Source organism: Pristis pectinata, chromosome 39 (genome assembly GCF_009764475.1).
Source record: "Pristis pectinata isolate sPriPec2 chromosome 39, sPriPec2.1.pri, whole genome shotgun sequence".
Lineage (NCBI taxonomy): Eukaryota > Metazoa > Chordata > Chondrichthyes > Rhinopristiformes > Pristidae > Pristis > Pristis pectinata.
Window position 1 is genome coordinate 1,770,322 of NC_067442.1, and position 17,788 is coordinate 1,788,109.

Sequence of the window (17,788 nt, forward strand, 5' to 3'; positions counted from 1 at the left end):
TGTAGGGGAGGGAGGGGATCACAGAGATGGGGTGGGGTGTAGGGGAGGGAGGAGGTCACAGAGATGGGGAGGGGTGTGGGGGCCAGAGGGGGTCACGGAGACGGGAGGGGTGCAGGGGCCGGAGGGGGGTCACAGAAACGGGGAGGTGTGTAGGGGGGGAGGGTGTCACAGAGACGGGGTGGGTGTAGGGACCGGAGGGGTGTCAGTATTGCCCGGTTCCCCATCCCACGTCCCGGAGATCCTGACGAGGGCTGGGGCTCCACTCTCGGACGGTCCCAGCATGTACGCTCAGCTGTTGTCGGTGTGGGAACAGCGGACGACGAGGCCGTTGTCTCTCAGCAGCCAGAGGTGTCCCAGGTCCCAGGACACGTGCCGGAAGCGCAGGTTCCCGATCTGGACCTTCGTCCAGCCCCAGCCTGTCGGTTTGTCTGCGGTGATGCCCTTCCTGAGGGGAGGAGAGAGAGACGGGGAGGGGGGGTCAGTCACCATGTCACTCCTGTGGGTCCCCACACTCCCTCCCTCCCCTACACCCCCCTCCCCGTCTCCGTGACCCCCTCTCTCCCCTACACCCCTCCCCACCATCATACCCTCCCTCCCCTACACCCCTCCCCGTCTCCGTGACCCCCTCCCCTACACCCTCCCCGTCTCCGTGACCCCCTCCCTCCCCTACACCCCTCCCACCTCCATCATACCCTCCCTCCCCTACGCCCCCTCCTCGTCTCCCTCACCCCCCCTCCCCTACACCCCTCCCCGTCTCCGTCACCTCCTCCCTCCCCTACACCCTCCCCGTCTCTGCTCCCTCCTACCTCCCCCTGAGTTTCCAAAGTCCCCACGCTTTTCCCACCCCTCCATCTCCCCCCTTTCCCCTGGGACCACCCCCACAACCCCCACCTCTCCCACCTCCTCACCTCATGTAGAGCTGCTTGGTGATGCTGACCCCGAAGACGTGACCGTCCGTGGCGACCTCGATCATCTGGAACTTTCCGAAGACGCGCGCCCAGCTGGTCCCGAGGCAGGCGGAGGGGCGGACATTGAGGCGGTAGTACACGTCCTTGGCCAGGGTGACCCCCCAGCACCCGAGGGGGCCGCAGGAGAGGTACCGCATCCGGCTGCCCACGCTGCGGAAGTTCAGGCTGCGGTTGCGGCCTACCTGGCCCAGCTCCTCCTGGCTCAGGCACAGGGTGGAGCCGAACCGGTCGACTCCCGCCACAAACCGCTCTCCCCCCGCGTCCACCTGAACCAGCCGCTCGCCTGTGGGGGGGGGGGGCAAGGCAGGGGGTTAGAGGCTGCCGAGGTCCGTCCACCGTGTCCCACCACACCCCTCCCCATGTCTCCCACCACACGCCCGTCCCCGTCCGTCACCCCCCACACACCCCCGTCCCCGTCCGTCACCCCCTCCATCCCATCCACCGTCGCCCCCACACACCCCTCCCCGTCCGTCACCCCCACCACACCCCTCCCCCCGTCACCCCCCACACCTCCTCCCCGTCCGTCACCCCCTCCATCCCCATCCACCGTTGCCCCCCACACCCCCCTCCCCGTCCGTCACCCCCACCACACCCCCCTCCCCGTCACCCCCCACACCTCCTCCCATCTGTCAACTGCACTCCCACCTCCCTGTCCACCGCCACCCCCCACACTCCCCTACACCCCATCTGTCACCTCCTGCAGCCCCCAAACCTCTCCCCATCTGTCACCCCCCCCACTTGCCCTCTCCGTCTCTGTGACCCCCTCCCTCCCCTACACCTCTCTCCATCTCCCATTAAGAGCATGGGGTCGTGTTCCCCCGATATGTTCGCCTCCCTGAATGGACATTCCCACCCAACCCCGTGGGATCTTGCTGTGCTCACAGAGCGACATTCCCGAACTTACTGGTGACGGGGAACCAGGTCCCGGCGACCAGCTGGTAGACGTCCATGTTCTGACCGATTCCCCAGACCCCCGCTGGCCCCACCGTCACGTGCTTGAGGTTCCCGGGGAACAGGATCCAGGAGTTCCCGGCGCGGGCGTAGACGGAGCCGCTGGCATTGACTCCGAACACCATCCCGTTCCCTGCGTCGATCTGCTTGAGGACCCCATCCACGTCCGTGCATCTGTTGGCTGCGAAAGGGAGATGGTGAGGGTCACGTTCCCACTTTCCCCAGACAGATCCCGCCCTTCCCTCCCCCAAATGCCATCCCACCGAGCTTTCCTGACAGAATTCCCATCCCTTCTCCCACCATCCCACAATCCAGCAGATCCCTATCCAATATCTCCACAATCCCAACAGAACCCCAATATATTCCCACAATCCCAGCTGAATCCCTATCCTATATTCCCACAATCCTAGCAGAATTCCCATCCAATATTCTCACAATCCCAGCAGAACCATCCGATATCTGCCCAATCCCAGCAGAATCTCTTTTTCCACATTCTTGCATTCCTGTCTGGAAAACCCGTCCAAGGTCAGGCTGTACCAGCAGAACCTGTCAGTCTGAGGCCGTCACCCAGCCCCCTGCCCAATATTCCCACAATACCAGTAGGTTTTGTTGAAATCTGAGCATTCTGAGTGAAATTCCTGCCAGTATCCTGAAATCCCAGCAGAATCCTCATCCAATATTCCTACAATCCCTGTAGAATCCCCATCCAAAATTCCCACTCCTATAGAAGCTCCATCTGATATTCCTGCATTCCCAGCAGAATTCTTGCCACTATTCCCTCAATCCCAGCAGAACCCCCATCCAATATTCCCACAGTCGCAGCTGAATCCCCATTCAATATTCCCACAATCCCAGCAGAATCCCCATCTAATAATCCCACAATCCTAGCAGAATCCCCTATCCAATGTTCACCCAACCCCAGCAGAATCTCTTTTCCATATTCTCGCATTCCCTGTGGACTTTGTCGGATACCCTCTCAATCCCAGCAGAATCCCTGTCTGACACCTGTCCCATCCCTGCAGAATTTCTGATTGATATGTGAAGCACTCCGAGTGTAATTCCCGTCCGATATCCCATGTCCCGAGTAACGGCAGCGGAACTCATGTCCGATATCCCCCTATCTCAGTAGAATTCCCATCTGAAGTCCAGCAGACCCAGCAGAATCCCCGATGGAGTTCCACACGATCCCAGCAGAATTATCCTCTGCTGGGCAGGATTCCTGTCCACTATCCCAGTATCCCCAGCAGAATCCAACGTCCAATCCCTGTCTCCCGCTCCACGTGACCTGCTGGGACAGCGGAGACGGAGATCTGCGTGGGACCATGCGGAGAGAGTGCAAGGGAGGGTCGTGTGGGATGGGAAGGGGGATCAGGAGATAAAGGATGCAGAGAATTCTGGAAACACTCGGCAGGTCGAGCAGCATCTGTGGAGAGAGCAGCAGCGTTGAAGTTTCAAGTCCAAGCCCCTTCATCAGACAGGGAGAGTGGGGAGACGGGTTGGTTCTAACTTGTAGACACCCGGGGAGTGTTATGGAACAGAGAGACCCAGGGGTACAGGTACACAGTTCCCTGGAAGTGGGGTCACAGGTAGACAGGGTGGTGAAGAAGGCGTTCAGCACGCTGGCCTTCATCGGTCAGGGCACTGAGTACAGGAGTTGGGAGGTGATGTTGCAGTTGTACACGATGTTACAGGAAAGACGTGGCTAAACTAGAGAGAGCGCAGAGGAGATTTACGAGGATGTTGCCAGGACTGGAGGGTCTGAGTTACAGGGAGAGGTTGGCCAGGCTGGGTCTCTATTGCTGGGAACGTAGGAGGATGAGGGGCCACCTTATAGAAGTATTTAAAATTATGAGAGGCAGAGATAAGGTAGACGGGGTGGGGGAGTCCAAAACTAGGGGAACAGGTTTAAGGTGAGAGGGGAAAGATTTAAAAGGGACCTGAGGGACAACTTTTTCACGCAGTGTGGTGAGTGTGTGGAACAAGCTGCCAGAGGAAGTGGGTGAGGCAGGTCCAACAGTATCATTGAAGAAGCACTTGGACAGGTACATGGAGGGGCAGGGCTTAGAGGGATATGGGCCGAACGCAGGAAATTGGGACGAGCTGGGTGGGCCCCGGGGTCAGCAGGGACTGGTTGGGCCGAAGGGCCTGTATCCGTGCTGTATCGCTCTGTGACAAAGCTCACCACCACCCCCTGCAGGGCAACTGGCAACCGGCGATTCAATGCTGGCTCAGTCCATGTGCCTCGAATGAAGTTCACACTCCGAGGGAGGGATGGAAAGGCTGTGAAATGTGGGGCCGCAGGATATGGGCAGAGGGTGCAGGCTGATCCAATATCACAGCTACCATGGGTGGATACAGTACAGGCGGAGAGAGATCCAAGGGCATCCATACGACAAACTGGCTCACCTTCAGTGGATCCAAGGACCAACATCAGCAGAATAAACGATCGTTTCATTGTGTTTGCAGCTTTTCCAGTGCAGTCTCGGTCAAGGTTGTTTCGACGCTGGGCTGCTGGTGGTTGGGGTACAGAGGGGAGATCACTACGGAAGAGGAAAGGGGATTAAGTTTATAATTTGCATTTCAAGGCGTCAGAACAATGTCAAGAGATTTTCAGTCCTTCCTGCAGCACAGTTCTCCCACCTCACCGCCCCTCCCGCAGCGCGGCGCGCCCCCCTCACCGCCCCTCCCTCAGCGCGGCGCTCCCCCCTCACTGCCCCTCCCACAGCGCGGTGCTCCCCCCTCACCGCCCCTCCCACAGCGCGGCGCTCCCCCCTCACCACCCCTCCCCCCTCATCGCCCCTCCCTCCTCACTGCCCCTCCCTCCTCACCGCCCCTCACACCCCTCCCTCCTCACCGCCCCTCACACCCCTCCTCCTCACCTCCCCTCCCTCCTCACTGCCCCTCCCACCTCACCGCCCCTCCCACAGCACGGCTTCAACCTTTACCACCACAGATACTGCTTCACACGTGTTCTCACACTGTTCTCTCATATTTTTCATCCAAACGCCACACAATTATTCCCTGCTCAGGAGCCGCAAGGTTTAGTGATCCTTCATCTGACTGGAGTTAACTCGATGCTTTCAGGATATGTATAAGTTTTTACCTCATTCCCCTAACCATTCTCCTTGGGAGGAGCTGGGAAATAATTAGATACTAAACAAGATTTGTTGGGTGATTAAGGATCAGACACAGAGTGAGGCTCCCTCCGCACCGTCCCGTCACACACTCCCGGGGTCAGACACAGGGTGAAGCTCCCCCAGCACCGTCCACACTCCCGGGGTCAGACACGGGGTGAAGCTCCCCCGCACCGTCCCGTCACACACTCCCGGGGTCAGACACAGGGTGAAGCTCCCTCCGCACCGTCCCGTCACACACTCCCAGGGACACACACAGGGTGAAGCTCCCCCGTCACCGTCCCGTCACACACGCTCCCGGGGACAGGGGCAGACACAGGGTGAAGCTCCCCCGTCACCGTCCCGTCACACACACACACCCACTCCCACCACGCCCATCACTCACCTGCACTTCCGACACTCCCACCAACGTTCCCTGCTGACCAATTCCATGGGATTACCCTGAATGTACTCCGACATCAGTGAGCAGAACCACCCAGGAGCTTGGTACCGGACTGCCAATAACACTGCCCCACCTCACACACGGAAAGGGGAGTTCCCACTGTCTCACTGGTAACTATATATCAACAATGGCCTTCCCGAACTCACGAAGGTCAGCAGATTTGTGCTGATATCTCACGGAACATTTACTCAGTGGGATAAGACACTGCTAGAGTTTCCAGAGATTGTTACACTGTTGTCAGGCATTCTGGCACAGCACTGTACGCAAGCGGATGCTGTCTCCGTCAGTCAGACTGCGCCTACGCTCCCTGCTGAAATAATTCCCAGAGAAACACTCCAAGGATGCCACAAAGTGACATTTGCAGTAGGAAGGGCAAGGAATCAAATGGGACGGTGCGGAGGGAGCCTCACTCTCTGTCTGACCCCGGGAGTGTGTGACGGGACGGTGCGGAGGGAGCTTCACCCTGTGTCTGACCCCGGGAGTGTGTGACGGGACGGTGCGGAGGGAGCCTCACCCTGTGTCTGACCCCGGGAGTGTGTGACAGGACGGTGCGGAGGGAGCTTCACCCTGTGTCTGACCCCGGGAGTGTGTGACGGGACGGTGCGGAGGGAGCTTCACCCTGTGTCTGACCCCGGGATGTGTGACAGGACGGTGCGGAGGGAGCTTCACCCTGTGTCTGACCCGGGAGTGTGTGACGGGATGGTGCGGAGGGAGCCTCACCCTGTGTCTGACCCCGGAAGTGTGTGACGGGACGGTGCGGAGGGAGCTTCACCCTGTGTCTGACCCCGGGATGTGTGACAGGACGGTGTGGAGGGAGCTCACTATGACACTATGATTTTACACTACAATGGACTTCTGTCTTCTTTCTAATTGCGTTCCTTCTTGTAAAAATTGTGTATAATTGATGTTTAATTGATGTTTTTCTTGTGAATGCTGCTTATCTGATGCTCTGTGCCTGTGATGCTGCTGCAAGTTTTCCATTGCACCTGTGCACACGTGGACGTGTGCGTGTGTGAGACAGAAACCTCCACTTTGACTGAACTTTGAACAACGCAGTTCCCTCTCACTCATCTGTGCTCCACCAATAGCAGCCCAGCCTTTCCTTGGGAGACACCCCACCCACTGCCATTTCTGGGATCGGTCCAGGAAATCTGCTCCCAACACCCTTCCTGAATAATACCCATAGAAATGCTGTGTCAGAAGCTCAGCACTTGAGAGCTGTCGCTGAGCTGGAGAGGGGGCAGGAAAGGTTCACGGGGACGTTCCCGGGACTGGAGGGCTGGAGTTATAAGGAGAGGCTGGACAGGCCGGGACTGTTTTCCCTGGAGCGAAGGAGGCTGAGGGGTGACCTTATGGAGGTTTATAAAACCACGAGGGGAGTAGATAAGGTGGACGGTCACCGTCCTCCCCTGCCCCCAGGGTGGGGGAGTCTAAAACTAGAGGGCACGGGTTAAGGTGAGCAAAAAGATCTTAAGGGGCAGGTTTTTCACCCAGAGGTTGGTCCATACGTGGAACGAGCTGCCAGAGGAAGTGGGTGAGGCAGGTACATTAGTAACACTCGGACAGGTCCGCGGATGGGAAAGGTTCAGAGGGATATGGGCCAAATGCGGGCAAATGGGACCGGCTTGGATGGGGATCTTGGTCGGCATGGACCGGTTGGGCCGAAGGGCCTGTTTCTGTGCTGTGTGACAAAGAAGTTTGCAGGAAAAAATATACAAATAAACCCAGAAATAAAGAGAGAGAGATATTCAAAAACACATTCAGGAGCATAGTTTGCTAAGGAACTCAGAATAATCAGCCAATACAGCTCTGTAATGGTTGACTATTTGAATTCTTAATCCTTTAAGTTCTGCTGGGCTAATTTTATTCAATATTTCTGGATCCGCACCAGGCCAGCATTAATGACCCTCCCTCACTGCACACCCCCCCCTCCCCCAGAGAAGGTTGAGGGGGGTGAGCCTCCCCTCCCCGCTGTACCGCCACAGTCAGTGTGGGGAGGGGACTCCCACGGTGCTGTCCTGGGGTTCAGGGTGAAGGGACGGCAGAGGGGAGGGGGGAACCTGCGGGTGGTGGCGTTGGTTATAATAACCACAGCTGCCTGGGGGATATTGCCAACATTTCACTGAAGCTCAAATTTAAGAGGGTACAATCAATAATGTAGAACTGTTGTTCTGCTCTAGTACTGAATGACCAAAATCACTTTATTAATATTCCATTACAATTCATTTGCAAGAAATAATGCACAATAACCTGTAGTGACTGAGAATCCACTGAATCCAATTTACAATATTAAGCATTGATAGAAAATTCCCATGTGTTTCTGCTGTACAATAGCTAATTATATTCCATTGCAGTTTATACTAACATATCAGGCAATGAGAAAATCACACACTTGCATTAACCAAGAAATCCAGATGTTGGTAAGAGTGGCAGTGAGGAGAGAGAGCCGCACTGTAGCAATGGCAGGGCGGTTTACTGAGAGCGTGTCGGTATTAATAGAGGGTCCTGTGTCGGTATGTACAGGGAGTTTACTGGGAGTGTGTCGGTACTTACAGGGTGTCCCGGGGAGAGTGTGTCGGTGTTCACAGGGGGTCCTGGGAGTGTGTCGGTATTTACAGGGGTCCCAGGGAGCGCGTCAGTATTTACAGGGGGTCCCGGGGAGAGTGTAGTGTTTACAGAGGGTCCTGGGGAGAGTGTCGGTAATTACAGGGGGTCCCGGGGAGAGTGTCGGTGTTTACAGGGGGTCCCGGGGAGTGTGTCCCTGTACACAGGGGGTCCCGGGGAGTGTGTCGGTGTTTACAGGGGGTCCCGGGGAGAGTGTCGGTAATTACAGGGGGTCCCGGGGAGCATGTCGGTGTTTACAGAGGGTCCCGGGTAGTGTGTCGGTGTTTACAGAGGGTCCCGGGGAGAGTAGTGCACATTTAGCGCTGACACATTTCTGAGTTCCCTCTGAGTCAGCTGCTTGTGACCCGAATGTGCTCTCTGTAAACATCAAAGTAAACTGGTCTGATTGATGTTCACAGGAAGGGAACTCGGTGAATTATGTAATATTAGATAATTACGACACAATAGATCTTAATTCATTACATCTGTTTATTGGTTGAATGTTTCCCATTGACCCTTGGGCAGTTGTGGTAATCATCACAGCACTATTGGTCTTCGAGCTCTGGGCGATAATTGGCTTCCAGGCTTTGGAATATCGCAGGAAAATTCCCAGCATACTGCCCACTCGTTGCTGTTGAAGATGTATCTCCGGTTGGAGATTTTGGGAGCAGGGATCTCCCGCTCCTTGCCTCTGAGAGACAAGGTCATTGGTCCGATACCCAGCTTGAGGAAGGGGGTTTTGTCACAGACAACAGTGCGCCCGGGAGGGGCACTGAGGAGGGAGTGCCGCGCCGCGGGAGGGTCCCCCCAGATGTGAGGGACACTGTTCCCTCACCCACTGCTCTGTATACCACCCTCTTCCCTGTCTCCACGGAAACCAACACCCAACCCTCAGTCCTCAACTACCCATTGCACCGCCCTTTCTCCTGTGGGATCTCCCCCCGCGCCGAATTGCTGCTTGCTTTCTGCTGGCAGCGATCCTGTTCCGGCCTCCAAGAATGGGCGGAACCCCCTGAGTGTGGTCTTCCTTCCGTCTGGACGTCCTGAGACCACAGTCCTCCGCACTTGCTCTCCTTGACCACCAGATCCGGGGAGGTGGGAACATTCCCTCCCCGTCTCTCTCTCTCTCCCTCTCTCGCTCGCTCTCTCTGTTACTCGATCACCACCAGTTCCACCGGGAAAACGTTGGCGCACTCCATCGCTTGCAGATAACCTCAGTTCTTGGCGTTAGACCAGCTCCATTTCTACATGAGACACTAACTACAACACACGTGAGGCATGTTCAACCACAACATTCGCAAATGTTCTCAAATCTCCACACACCCTTCCCAAGGAGGAGAGAAAGGTGTGTGGGCGAGGGGGAGATAGGGGGGGTTAGAGAGGGAGAGAGAAAGAGGGAGAGATTGAGGGTGAGGGGGGAGAGAGAGTGGGGGAGAGGGGAGGGAGGGGCAGAGAAAGGTGGGTGTGGTGGAGAGAGAGAGAGGAGAGAAAGAGGGGGTGAAGGGGAGGGGGAGAGACGGGGTGGAGTGGAGAGAGGGTGGGGGGGCAGAGGGGAGAGGGGAAGGGAACACCGGAGGGGGGGGGGTGGGTGAGCCTCACCTGTCTGATCTCTCGGAGGGTCTCTGCTGGGGACACCTGAAAGGCAGAAGGCAGAGAGAAGGTTTGATTCTGTCCCACGGGGCAGGAGAAGGCCGTTCAGCCCATCTCCTTCCTCTCCCACCATCCAATGGACCCACCTCTCCCCACATCCCTCAATCCCAAAAACCCCCTCCTCCCAGCAATCCCAGACTTGACCCTAACCCCTGGCCTGTCATGGACCACTGTTGGTGGGAGGATGGGGGTGGTGGGGACTAGAATTCCCAATCCCAATCCCAATCCTGCCCTCCGCTTGTGGAACCACTTCCCAATATCACTCCGGAACCCAGTCCCAGAATTCCTGTCCAGTAGGAACAACGTCCTCCATCCGGCCTGTCATCTCACCACTTGGATCCGGGAGAAAGCCGCCGATCCCACTTTTGGGTACGTGATCCCAGTTTGCGGAATCTCTCCCCTGGCAGTTGAACCTCTGGGGCTCCTGCGGATTTCCAGGTGAACCTCCCTTGGACTCAATCCCAGGACAATCTCCGGTCTCCAGCTCCCCCCGCCAGACCCAATCTGGCATTCCTGGCTCGGAATATCCAGGGATCCATTACCTCCGGAGCGGCTCCCACTCCGGGTGTGGAGATAAAAATATATTGGGGGAGACAATCCCAGGAACCAGGATCATGGGGGGGTGGGAATCATAGTCCGACAATTCCGGTTGGGAAGTTGGGAAGTGAGGGATTGGGAATTGTCTCCCACCCAACGGCAATTGCTGCCAGGTCAAGGGTTAGTCAAACGGGCATTGGCAGGGGGTGACGAGGTGGGGTTGGGGATAGCACCGGGGGCCAGAGTGGCCTCCCCCTGCGACAACGGAGCCCCCGCCCCTGGACGACACCCACCTGGGTACCTCCGGCGCGACTGAAGCCACAGAGCGAGTACGATGACGGCCAGGCACGTCAGCAGGACGCAGGGCACTGCCACACTCACGACCGTAGATGTGTGCTGGGCTACAGACGTTGGCGGGGGAGGGCAGGTTGGAGCCTGGGCTGAGAAACACACAGAGGTCCGTCCGTAAATGTTCAACGGGTCACGTGAATGGAGAAATACCCCTCTCCCCCTCCATCTCCCTCTGCCCCTTTCCCCCTCTCCCCCCTCCTCCCTCCCCCTCCCCCTCCCCTCTGCCCCTCTCCCCCTCTCCTCTCTGCACCTCTCCCATCATTTCCTTCCCTCCTACCCTCCCTCTCTCCTCGCTCCCTCCCTCCCTCTCCCCATCTCCCCTCACTCCCTCCCTCCCCCATCTCTCCCTCTCACCCCCACTTTCTCCCTACCCCTCACTCCCACTCCATCTCCCCCCTCCCTTCCTCTCTCTCCCCTCCCTCTCCCTCTCTCTCTCTGTCTTTTTAACTCTCTTTCTCTCACTCCTTCACTGCCTCCACCACTCCCTTACCCCGGCTCTCTTCCTCACCGCCCCTCCCGCAGCGCGGCGCTCCCTCCTCACCGCCCCTCCCGCAGCGCGGCGCTCCCTCCTCACCGCCCCTCCCACAGCGCTCCCTCCTCACCGCCCCTCCCGCAGCGCGGCGCTCCCTCCTCACCGCCCCTCCCACAGCGCTCCCTCCTCACCGCCCCTCCCGCAGTGCGGCACTCCCTCCTCGCCGCCCCTCCCAATCCCAGACTCCCTGGATTGAGGCGTGAGTCCTGGGGGCGAGGAGGGGTACAGCGGGATGCCCCCCTCCCTGACGACATTGACCCTTACCCCGCCAGGGACTGGACCTGCGGATCTCGCCCGTCCGCGGGTTACGCACGGTGCAGATGAAGCTGGAGTTGGGGGTGACCATGACCTCGATCACACTGCTGACGTTCCAGAGCTTGGAGCCCTGGTCCTGCCCCATCTCATCCTCGCTGCTCACGTTGACCAGCGGTCGGCTCTCCCCATCTGTCCAGTTGACCACCGGCTGCGGGTACCCTCCGGACGAGAGGCAGGTCAGGTTGACCACGTCCCCGGGACTGGCGTCTCCTGATAGTGGCCCCACGATGGACGGGGTGCTGTAGTTAGCTGGGGAGGGGGAGGTCAGTGTGTCAGTGTGGGGGTCACAGCTAACGAGCTCATTCTCCGGCCCCTACACCCCTCCCCTACACCCCTCCCGGTCTCCGTCACCTCCTCCCTCCCCTACACCCCTCTCTATCTCTGTGACTCCCTCCCTCCCCCACACCCCTCCCTGTCTCTGTGACCCGTCCCTCTCCTACCCCACTCCCGGTCTCCGTGACCCTCTCCAGCCCCCTACACACCCTTCCCCATCTCTGTGACCCTCCCCGGAACAGGGAATGGGGGGGGTGTCACAGGGATCGGGACAGCGTAGGGACTACAGCCAGTAGAGGCACCATCCCCGCTTCCTGCTCACCTGTGACCTGCAGGCGGATGCTGCACTCGTCAGTCTTGGTCTGCTCCGGGACCTTGGTGAAGATGTGACAAGTGTAAACGCCCTCATCGTTGGGCGTGACATTGGTGATTTGCAGGGACAGGTTCCCTCTCTCCACCGTGCCGATGGTGGTCACCCTGCCCTTGTACTCTCCATCGATGTCTTTCTCTTTGGATTTTCCGCCTTCGAACAAGTAGACCATCATCTTACCCAGCTGCCAGGAGAAATAGTTGTCCCTCAGCGAGAAACCTTCCTCTTTGTTGTACCTACACAGAAGGAACGCGTGTTCTCCCCAATGCACGGTGACCGTGTCTCCTGCAACTTCAGAAGGGGGGGAGAGGGAAACGTTACATGGCACAGAAGGATCCCCATTCCCGCCCCTCCTCTCGTGGGAGCGCACCCCCCGATTGCCCTCACCTCTTTCCCCGAGCATATCGCGGTGGGATATGTCGGACGCACTCCGATCAAGTCCCTTGCCTGTCACCTCACTGTAACTTGTCGGACTGGGATACTTCCTAACAGAGACTTTTAGCCCCTGGTCCGGGAAGGTCAGATCCTATGGGATCCAGGGTGGGTCGGCCAGCTGGATACAAAATCTGGCAATTGAATTTAGGAGCCGGAAGGTATTGTTGCAGCAATATAGGACCCTGGTCAGACCCCACTTGGAGCACTGTGCTCAGTGTCTGGTCACCTCACTACAGGAAGGATGTGGAAGCCACAGAAAGGGTGCAGAGGAGATTTACAAGGACGCTGCCCTGGATTGGGGAGCATGCCTTATGAAAGTAGGTTGAGGGAACTCGGCCTTTTCTCCTCAGAGAGACGGAGGATGAGGGGGAACCTGATAGAGGTGTATATGAATGATGAGAGGCATTGATCGTGTGGCTAGTCAGAGGATTTTCCCCAGGGCTGAATTGGTGGCCACAAGAGGAAACAGGTTTTAAGGGTGCTGGGGAGTAGTTACAGAGGAGATGTCAGGGGTAAGTTTTATTACTGAGAGAGTGGTGAGTGTGTGGAATGGGCTGCCGGCAACGGTGGTGGAGGCGGATACGATAGGGTCTTTTAAGAGACTGTTGGATGGGTCAGGGAGCAGAGAATAATAGAGGGCGATGGGTCTCTAAGGTAGGGACATGTTTGGCACAGCTTTGTGGGCCGAAGGGCCTGGATTGTGCTGTAGGGTTTCTATGTTTCTATGTTCTAAGTGGGCTTGATTGTGGGAGGCAGACGAAAGTCTGCAGACAAAATCGGTGGTGTGGTGGGCAGTGGGGAAGGTTGTCCATGGTTGCAGCAGGATCGGGATCGACTGGGGAAGTGGGCCAAGGACCGGCAGCTAGAGTTTAGATCCAGGTAAATGCGAGGGGCCTGCTTTCTGTACGGGGAGGGTCCAGAGGAGGTTCACGAGAACGATCCCGAGGATGAAAGGGTTAACGTATGAGGAGCATTGATGTCTCTGGGCCTGTCCTCGATGGAGTACAGAAGGATGAGGGGGGATCCCATTGAAACTCCCCGGATACTGAGAAGCCTGGATAAAGCGGATGTGGAGAGGGTGTTTCCATCAGTGGGAGAGTCCGGGATCCGAGGGCACAGTCTCGGAATAAAGGGACGTCCCTTTAGAACTGGGATGAGGAGGAATTTCTTCAGCCAGAATGCAGTGAACCTGTAGAATTCGTTGCCACAGAGGGCTGTGGAGGCCGTCATTGGGGGTATTTAAAGCAGAGGTTGATGGGGTCTGGATCAGTGAGGGGGAGAGAAGGGTCACGGGGAGACGGCGGGAGAATGGGTTTGGGAAAATCAGCCCCGATTGAATAGGGGAGCAGACTCGATGGACGGAATGGCCTAATTCTGCTCCTGTGGTCTTATGGACTGAGGAATCTCCTGCCCAGGACTGGGGCGGGGAGGTTGGGGGGTGAGCAATCCGAGTGGGAGGGTGAGGAGGTTAAGGAAGGGGGAGGGGGGATGCCACGTGTTGTGGGATCACACTGTGCAGGGGAGTGGGGGGAGTGCGAGGGTAGGGTGCTCACCTGAGTGAACGGAGAGCAGAACGGAGAGTGTCGTCAGGTAAAGGGAGGCCTTCATCGCAACTGGGAGGGAGAGGAGAGAGGGACAGAGGTTAGGAAGGTTGGTTAACTCACACACACACACACACACACACCACACACACACACCACACACACACCACCTCACACACAACACACCTCAACACACACACACGAGCACGTGCACACACACACTTACACACTCGCGCACACTGACACACACACACACACACACACACCAACACACACACACACACACACACACACACACACACCACACAGAGAGACACACACCCTGCAGCTACAGAACGCACCGCGGTCACCTCGCCCGGGCTACATCTGATAGCACCTCCCCGAACCCCCCACCCTCTCCACCTGGGGGGCGGGGGTTGGTTGTGAGGGGCAGGGGGAAACACACCACCTGCAGGATCCCCCCCTCCGCCGTCCCCACTGGGAAATCTATCGGCCGTCCCTTCATCCTGAACCCCCCGGGAATCCCTCTCCCTCGACAGCAACCGTGGCAGGCTCGGGAATTCCCCCAGGGTCCTTACCCCTCACCCAACATCACCCAAACTGACATCACATCACCTGTGGGATCCTGCTGTTCACATATATGTAAGCGTGTGAGTGTGTGTGTGCGTGTTTGTGTGTGCGTGTGTGAGAGTGTGTGTGAGAGATGCCCCATACATAGGTGAGGTCTATATCGAGATCTCAATCCTGGTGAATCAGAAGCAGGTTTATTATCACTGAAATATGTCGAGAAATGTGTTGTTTTGCGGCAGCCGTACAGCGCAGGACATGAACTTACTATAAATTACAGAAATAATAAGTAGTTCAAAAATAAAGAGATAAGAGGTGCTAGATCAAGGGACTGACTGTGGACTTCAGGAAGGGGAAGTCGGGAGAACACACACCAGTCCTCACTGAGGCGTCAGCGGCGGAAAGGGTGAGCAGGTTCAAGTTCCTGGGCGTCAACATCTCCGAGGATCTATCCCGGGCCCAACACATTGATGCGATCACGAGGAAGGCACACCAGTGGCTCTACTTCGTTAGGAGTTTGAGGAGATTTGGTCTGTCACCAAAGACTCTTGCAAATTTCTCCAGATGTACGGCGGAGAGCGTTCTGACTGGTTGCATCACCGCCTGGTACAGAGGCTCCGATGTGCAGGGTCGAATAAGGCTGCAGAGGGTTGTAGACTCAGCCAGCTCCATCACCGGCACAATCCTCCCCGCCATCAAGGACATCTTCACAAGGCGGCGCCTCAAGAAGGCGGCGTCCGTCACTGACGACCCTCACCACCCGGGACATGCCCTCTTCTCGTTACTACCACCAGGGAGGAGGTGCAGGAGCCTGAAGACCTACACTCAATGATTCAGGAACAGTTTCTTCCCCTCCGCCATCAGATTCCTGAACGGTCCATGAACCCATGAACACCACCTCGTTATTCCTCTTTTTGCTCTATTTATTTATCTTTGGTGACTTTAGTAATTTTTATGCCTTGCACTGCACTGCTGCCACAACACAACACATTTCAAGACATACGTCGGCAGCACGGTAGTGTAGCGGTTAGCATAACGCTATTACAGCACCAACGACCCGGGTTCAATTCCGGCCGCTGTCTGTAAGGAGCTTGTACGGTCTCCCCGTGTCTGCATGGGTTTCCTCCGGGTGCTCCCGTTTCCTCCCACGTTCCAAAGACGTACGGGTTAGGAAGTTGTGGGCGTGCTACGTTGGCGCTAGAAGCGTGGCGAAACTTGGGGGCTGCCCCCAGAACACTCTACACAAAAGATGCATCTCACTGTGTGTTTCGATGTATGTGTGTGACTAATAAAGAAATCTTATAATAAACTTGGTTCTATTTTGGGCTCACACTATACAGTGTGACCAGCAGATGGCACCGTCAGCCCTGCCCCAGGTCTCAGTGTGACCGAGCCACCCCCCCCCCCCCCCCCCCCCCCCCCCACCCCCGGTCCCTGCTTCACCTGCTCCCCCTCTCAGGGTAGGAACACTGGACGTTCACACCTCAGGTGGGGAGGGCCAGCGAGGACGGAGTGCCGCGACCGCGGGAGGGGGGAGCCGACCTCACTGCGTTCAGGAAACCTCACGGAAATCCCTAACGCCTGCCTCTGCAGCCAGGAGATCGAGAACCAACGTGAGACCATTAGCACTGATACAGAAACGTAACCCCCCCCACACCTACGCCAGTCGGAAGACCATCTCACCAATCGATGCCGGAGTGACGGGGGTGGGAAGACCATGCACTGTTCCCTGCCTCGGTGACCGGGATTCCCTTCCTTCTGTCTGTGCTCCAATGCCGCCCCCTTCCTCCTGCACGGTACTTGACTCGTCTCCAGCTCCTACGTCAGGTTTCTGGGTCCGCCTGCAACATCCCAAAAATGGGTATTGCTTCCTCACCACTGAGGGGGTGTCCTTCCCTCTCCCTCCCCCAAACCCTCCCCTCCCTCTCCCTCCCTCACTCTCTCCCTCCCTCTCAGTCCCCTTCCCTTCTCCCTCTCCACTCTCTCCCTTTCTCCATCTCTCTCTCTCTCTCCTCTCTCCCTGCTCTCTCTATCCACACTCTCTCCCTCCCCTCTCTCCGTCTCTCTCACCCCTCACTCTCTGCCACTCTCCCTCTCTCCCTCCCTCTCTCTCTCCCTCACTCTCTCCCAGTCCCCTTCCCCTCTCTCTCCCCTTTCTCCCCCCTCTCTCTCCCTCCCACTCTCCCCCTCTCTCTCCCTGGACCCCCTGTCTCTCCCTCTCTCCCCTTCTCTCTCTCTCACTCTCTCTCTTTCTCCCACTCTCTCTCTCCCTCCCTCTCCCACTCTCTTTCTGTCTCTCTCTCCCCTCTCTCTCTCACTCTGTCTCTGTCTCTCTCACACTCTCTCTCTTTCTCTCTCTCTTTCTCTCTCTCTCTCTGTCTCTCTCTCTCACTCTCTTTCTCTCTCTCACTCTCTTTCTCTTTCTCTCTCTCTCACTCTCACTCTGTCTCTCTCTCTCTTTCTCTCTCTCACTCTCTTTCTTTCTCTCTCACTCTCTCACTCTGTCTCTGTCTCTCTCACACTCTCTCTCTTTCTCTCTCTCTCTCTCTCTCTCTCTCTCACTGTGTCTCTCTCTCTTTCTCTCTCTCTTTCTCTCTCTCTCACTCTCTCTCTCACTGTCTCTCTCTCTCTCTCACTCTGTCTCTCTCTCACTGTCTCTCTCTCTCACTGTCTCTCTCTCTCACTGTCTCTGTCTCTCTCAGTCTCTCTCTCTCTCACTGTCTCTCTCTCTCACTCTCACTCTTTCTCTCTCTCTCTCTCTCTCCCTCCCTCTCACACCCAATCACCCCGCACCCCTCCCGAAACTGTGGCCCAGCCTTTGATCCCGAGATCTCTGCCGTTGCGTCCTGCTGATCGACCAGCCCTCTGCAACCTCTGACAGGGAAACATTACCCGGCCCCTGGGTCAAATTCTTCCCACTGAGTGAGCAGGGCGGCTGTGAAAGAGGAAGTTGAATTTCAGGTTCTGTGATTTCAACTTAGTCATGAACCAAATTTCACAACCCCTCCTCTTTTAGTCACCCGACTAAATGTAGAAGGGGCAGGAAATACTGAGGGATCTCACCACCTAATTGGGCTGAGGAGTGTTTGCAACCTGCGGTCACAGGACAGAATCAGAG

At 57.1% G+C, this 17,788-nt stretch overlaps 2 protein-coding genes across 9 annotated transcripts; both read right to left on the reverse strand.

Moving 5' to 3' along the window:
* Positions 1–288: 288 nt before the first annotated feature.
* LOC127587156 (fish-egg lectin-like) lies at positions 289–9,298 on the reverse strand. Its single transcript, XM_052045350.1, has 5 exons — positions 9,255–9,298; positions 4,326–4,459; positions 1,873–2,100; positions 909–1,251; positions 289–445 (listed from the first exon to the last, which is right to left on the reverse strand). Exons 1-5 carry the CDS (start codon positions 9,296–9,298, stop codon positions 289–291), a joined length of 906 nt encoding a protein of 301 aa, XP_051901310.1.
* LOC127587248 (CD276 antigen-like) lies at positions 8,575–17,597 on the reverse strand. 8 transcript variants are annotated; one of them, XM_052045526.1, is made up of 8 exons: positions 17,563–17,597; positions 16,332–16,511; positions 14,116–14,175; positions 12,080–12,418; positions 11,434–11,733; positions 10,580–10,726; positions 9,699–9,734; positions 8,575–9,355 (listed from the first exon to the last, which is right to left on the reverse strand). In XM_052045526.1, the coding sequence occupies exons 2-8, from the start codon at positions 16,387–16,389 to the stop codon at positions 9,327–9,329; spliced, it is 969 nt and encodes a 322-aa protein (XP_051901486.1). In that variant the 5' UTR covers positions 16,390–16,511; positions 17,563–17,597; the 3' UTR covers positions 8,575–9,326. The 8 variants fall into 8 exon arrangements, with proteins under 8 accessions (XP_051901486.1, XP_051901487.1, XP_051901488.1 ...); XM_052045527.1 differs by lacking the exon at positions 17,563–17,597 and having other exon boundaries at positions 12,080–12,412; positions 16,332–16,757; XM_052045528.1 differs by lacking the exon at positions 17,563–17,597 and having other exon boundaries at positions 8,575–9,343; positions 16,332–16,757.
* Positions 17,598–17,788: the final 191 nt, after the last annotated feature.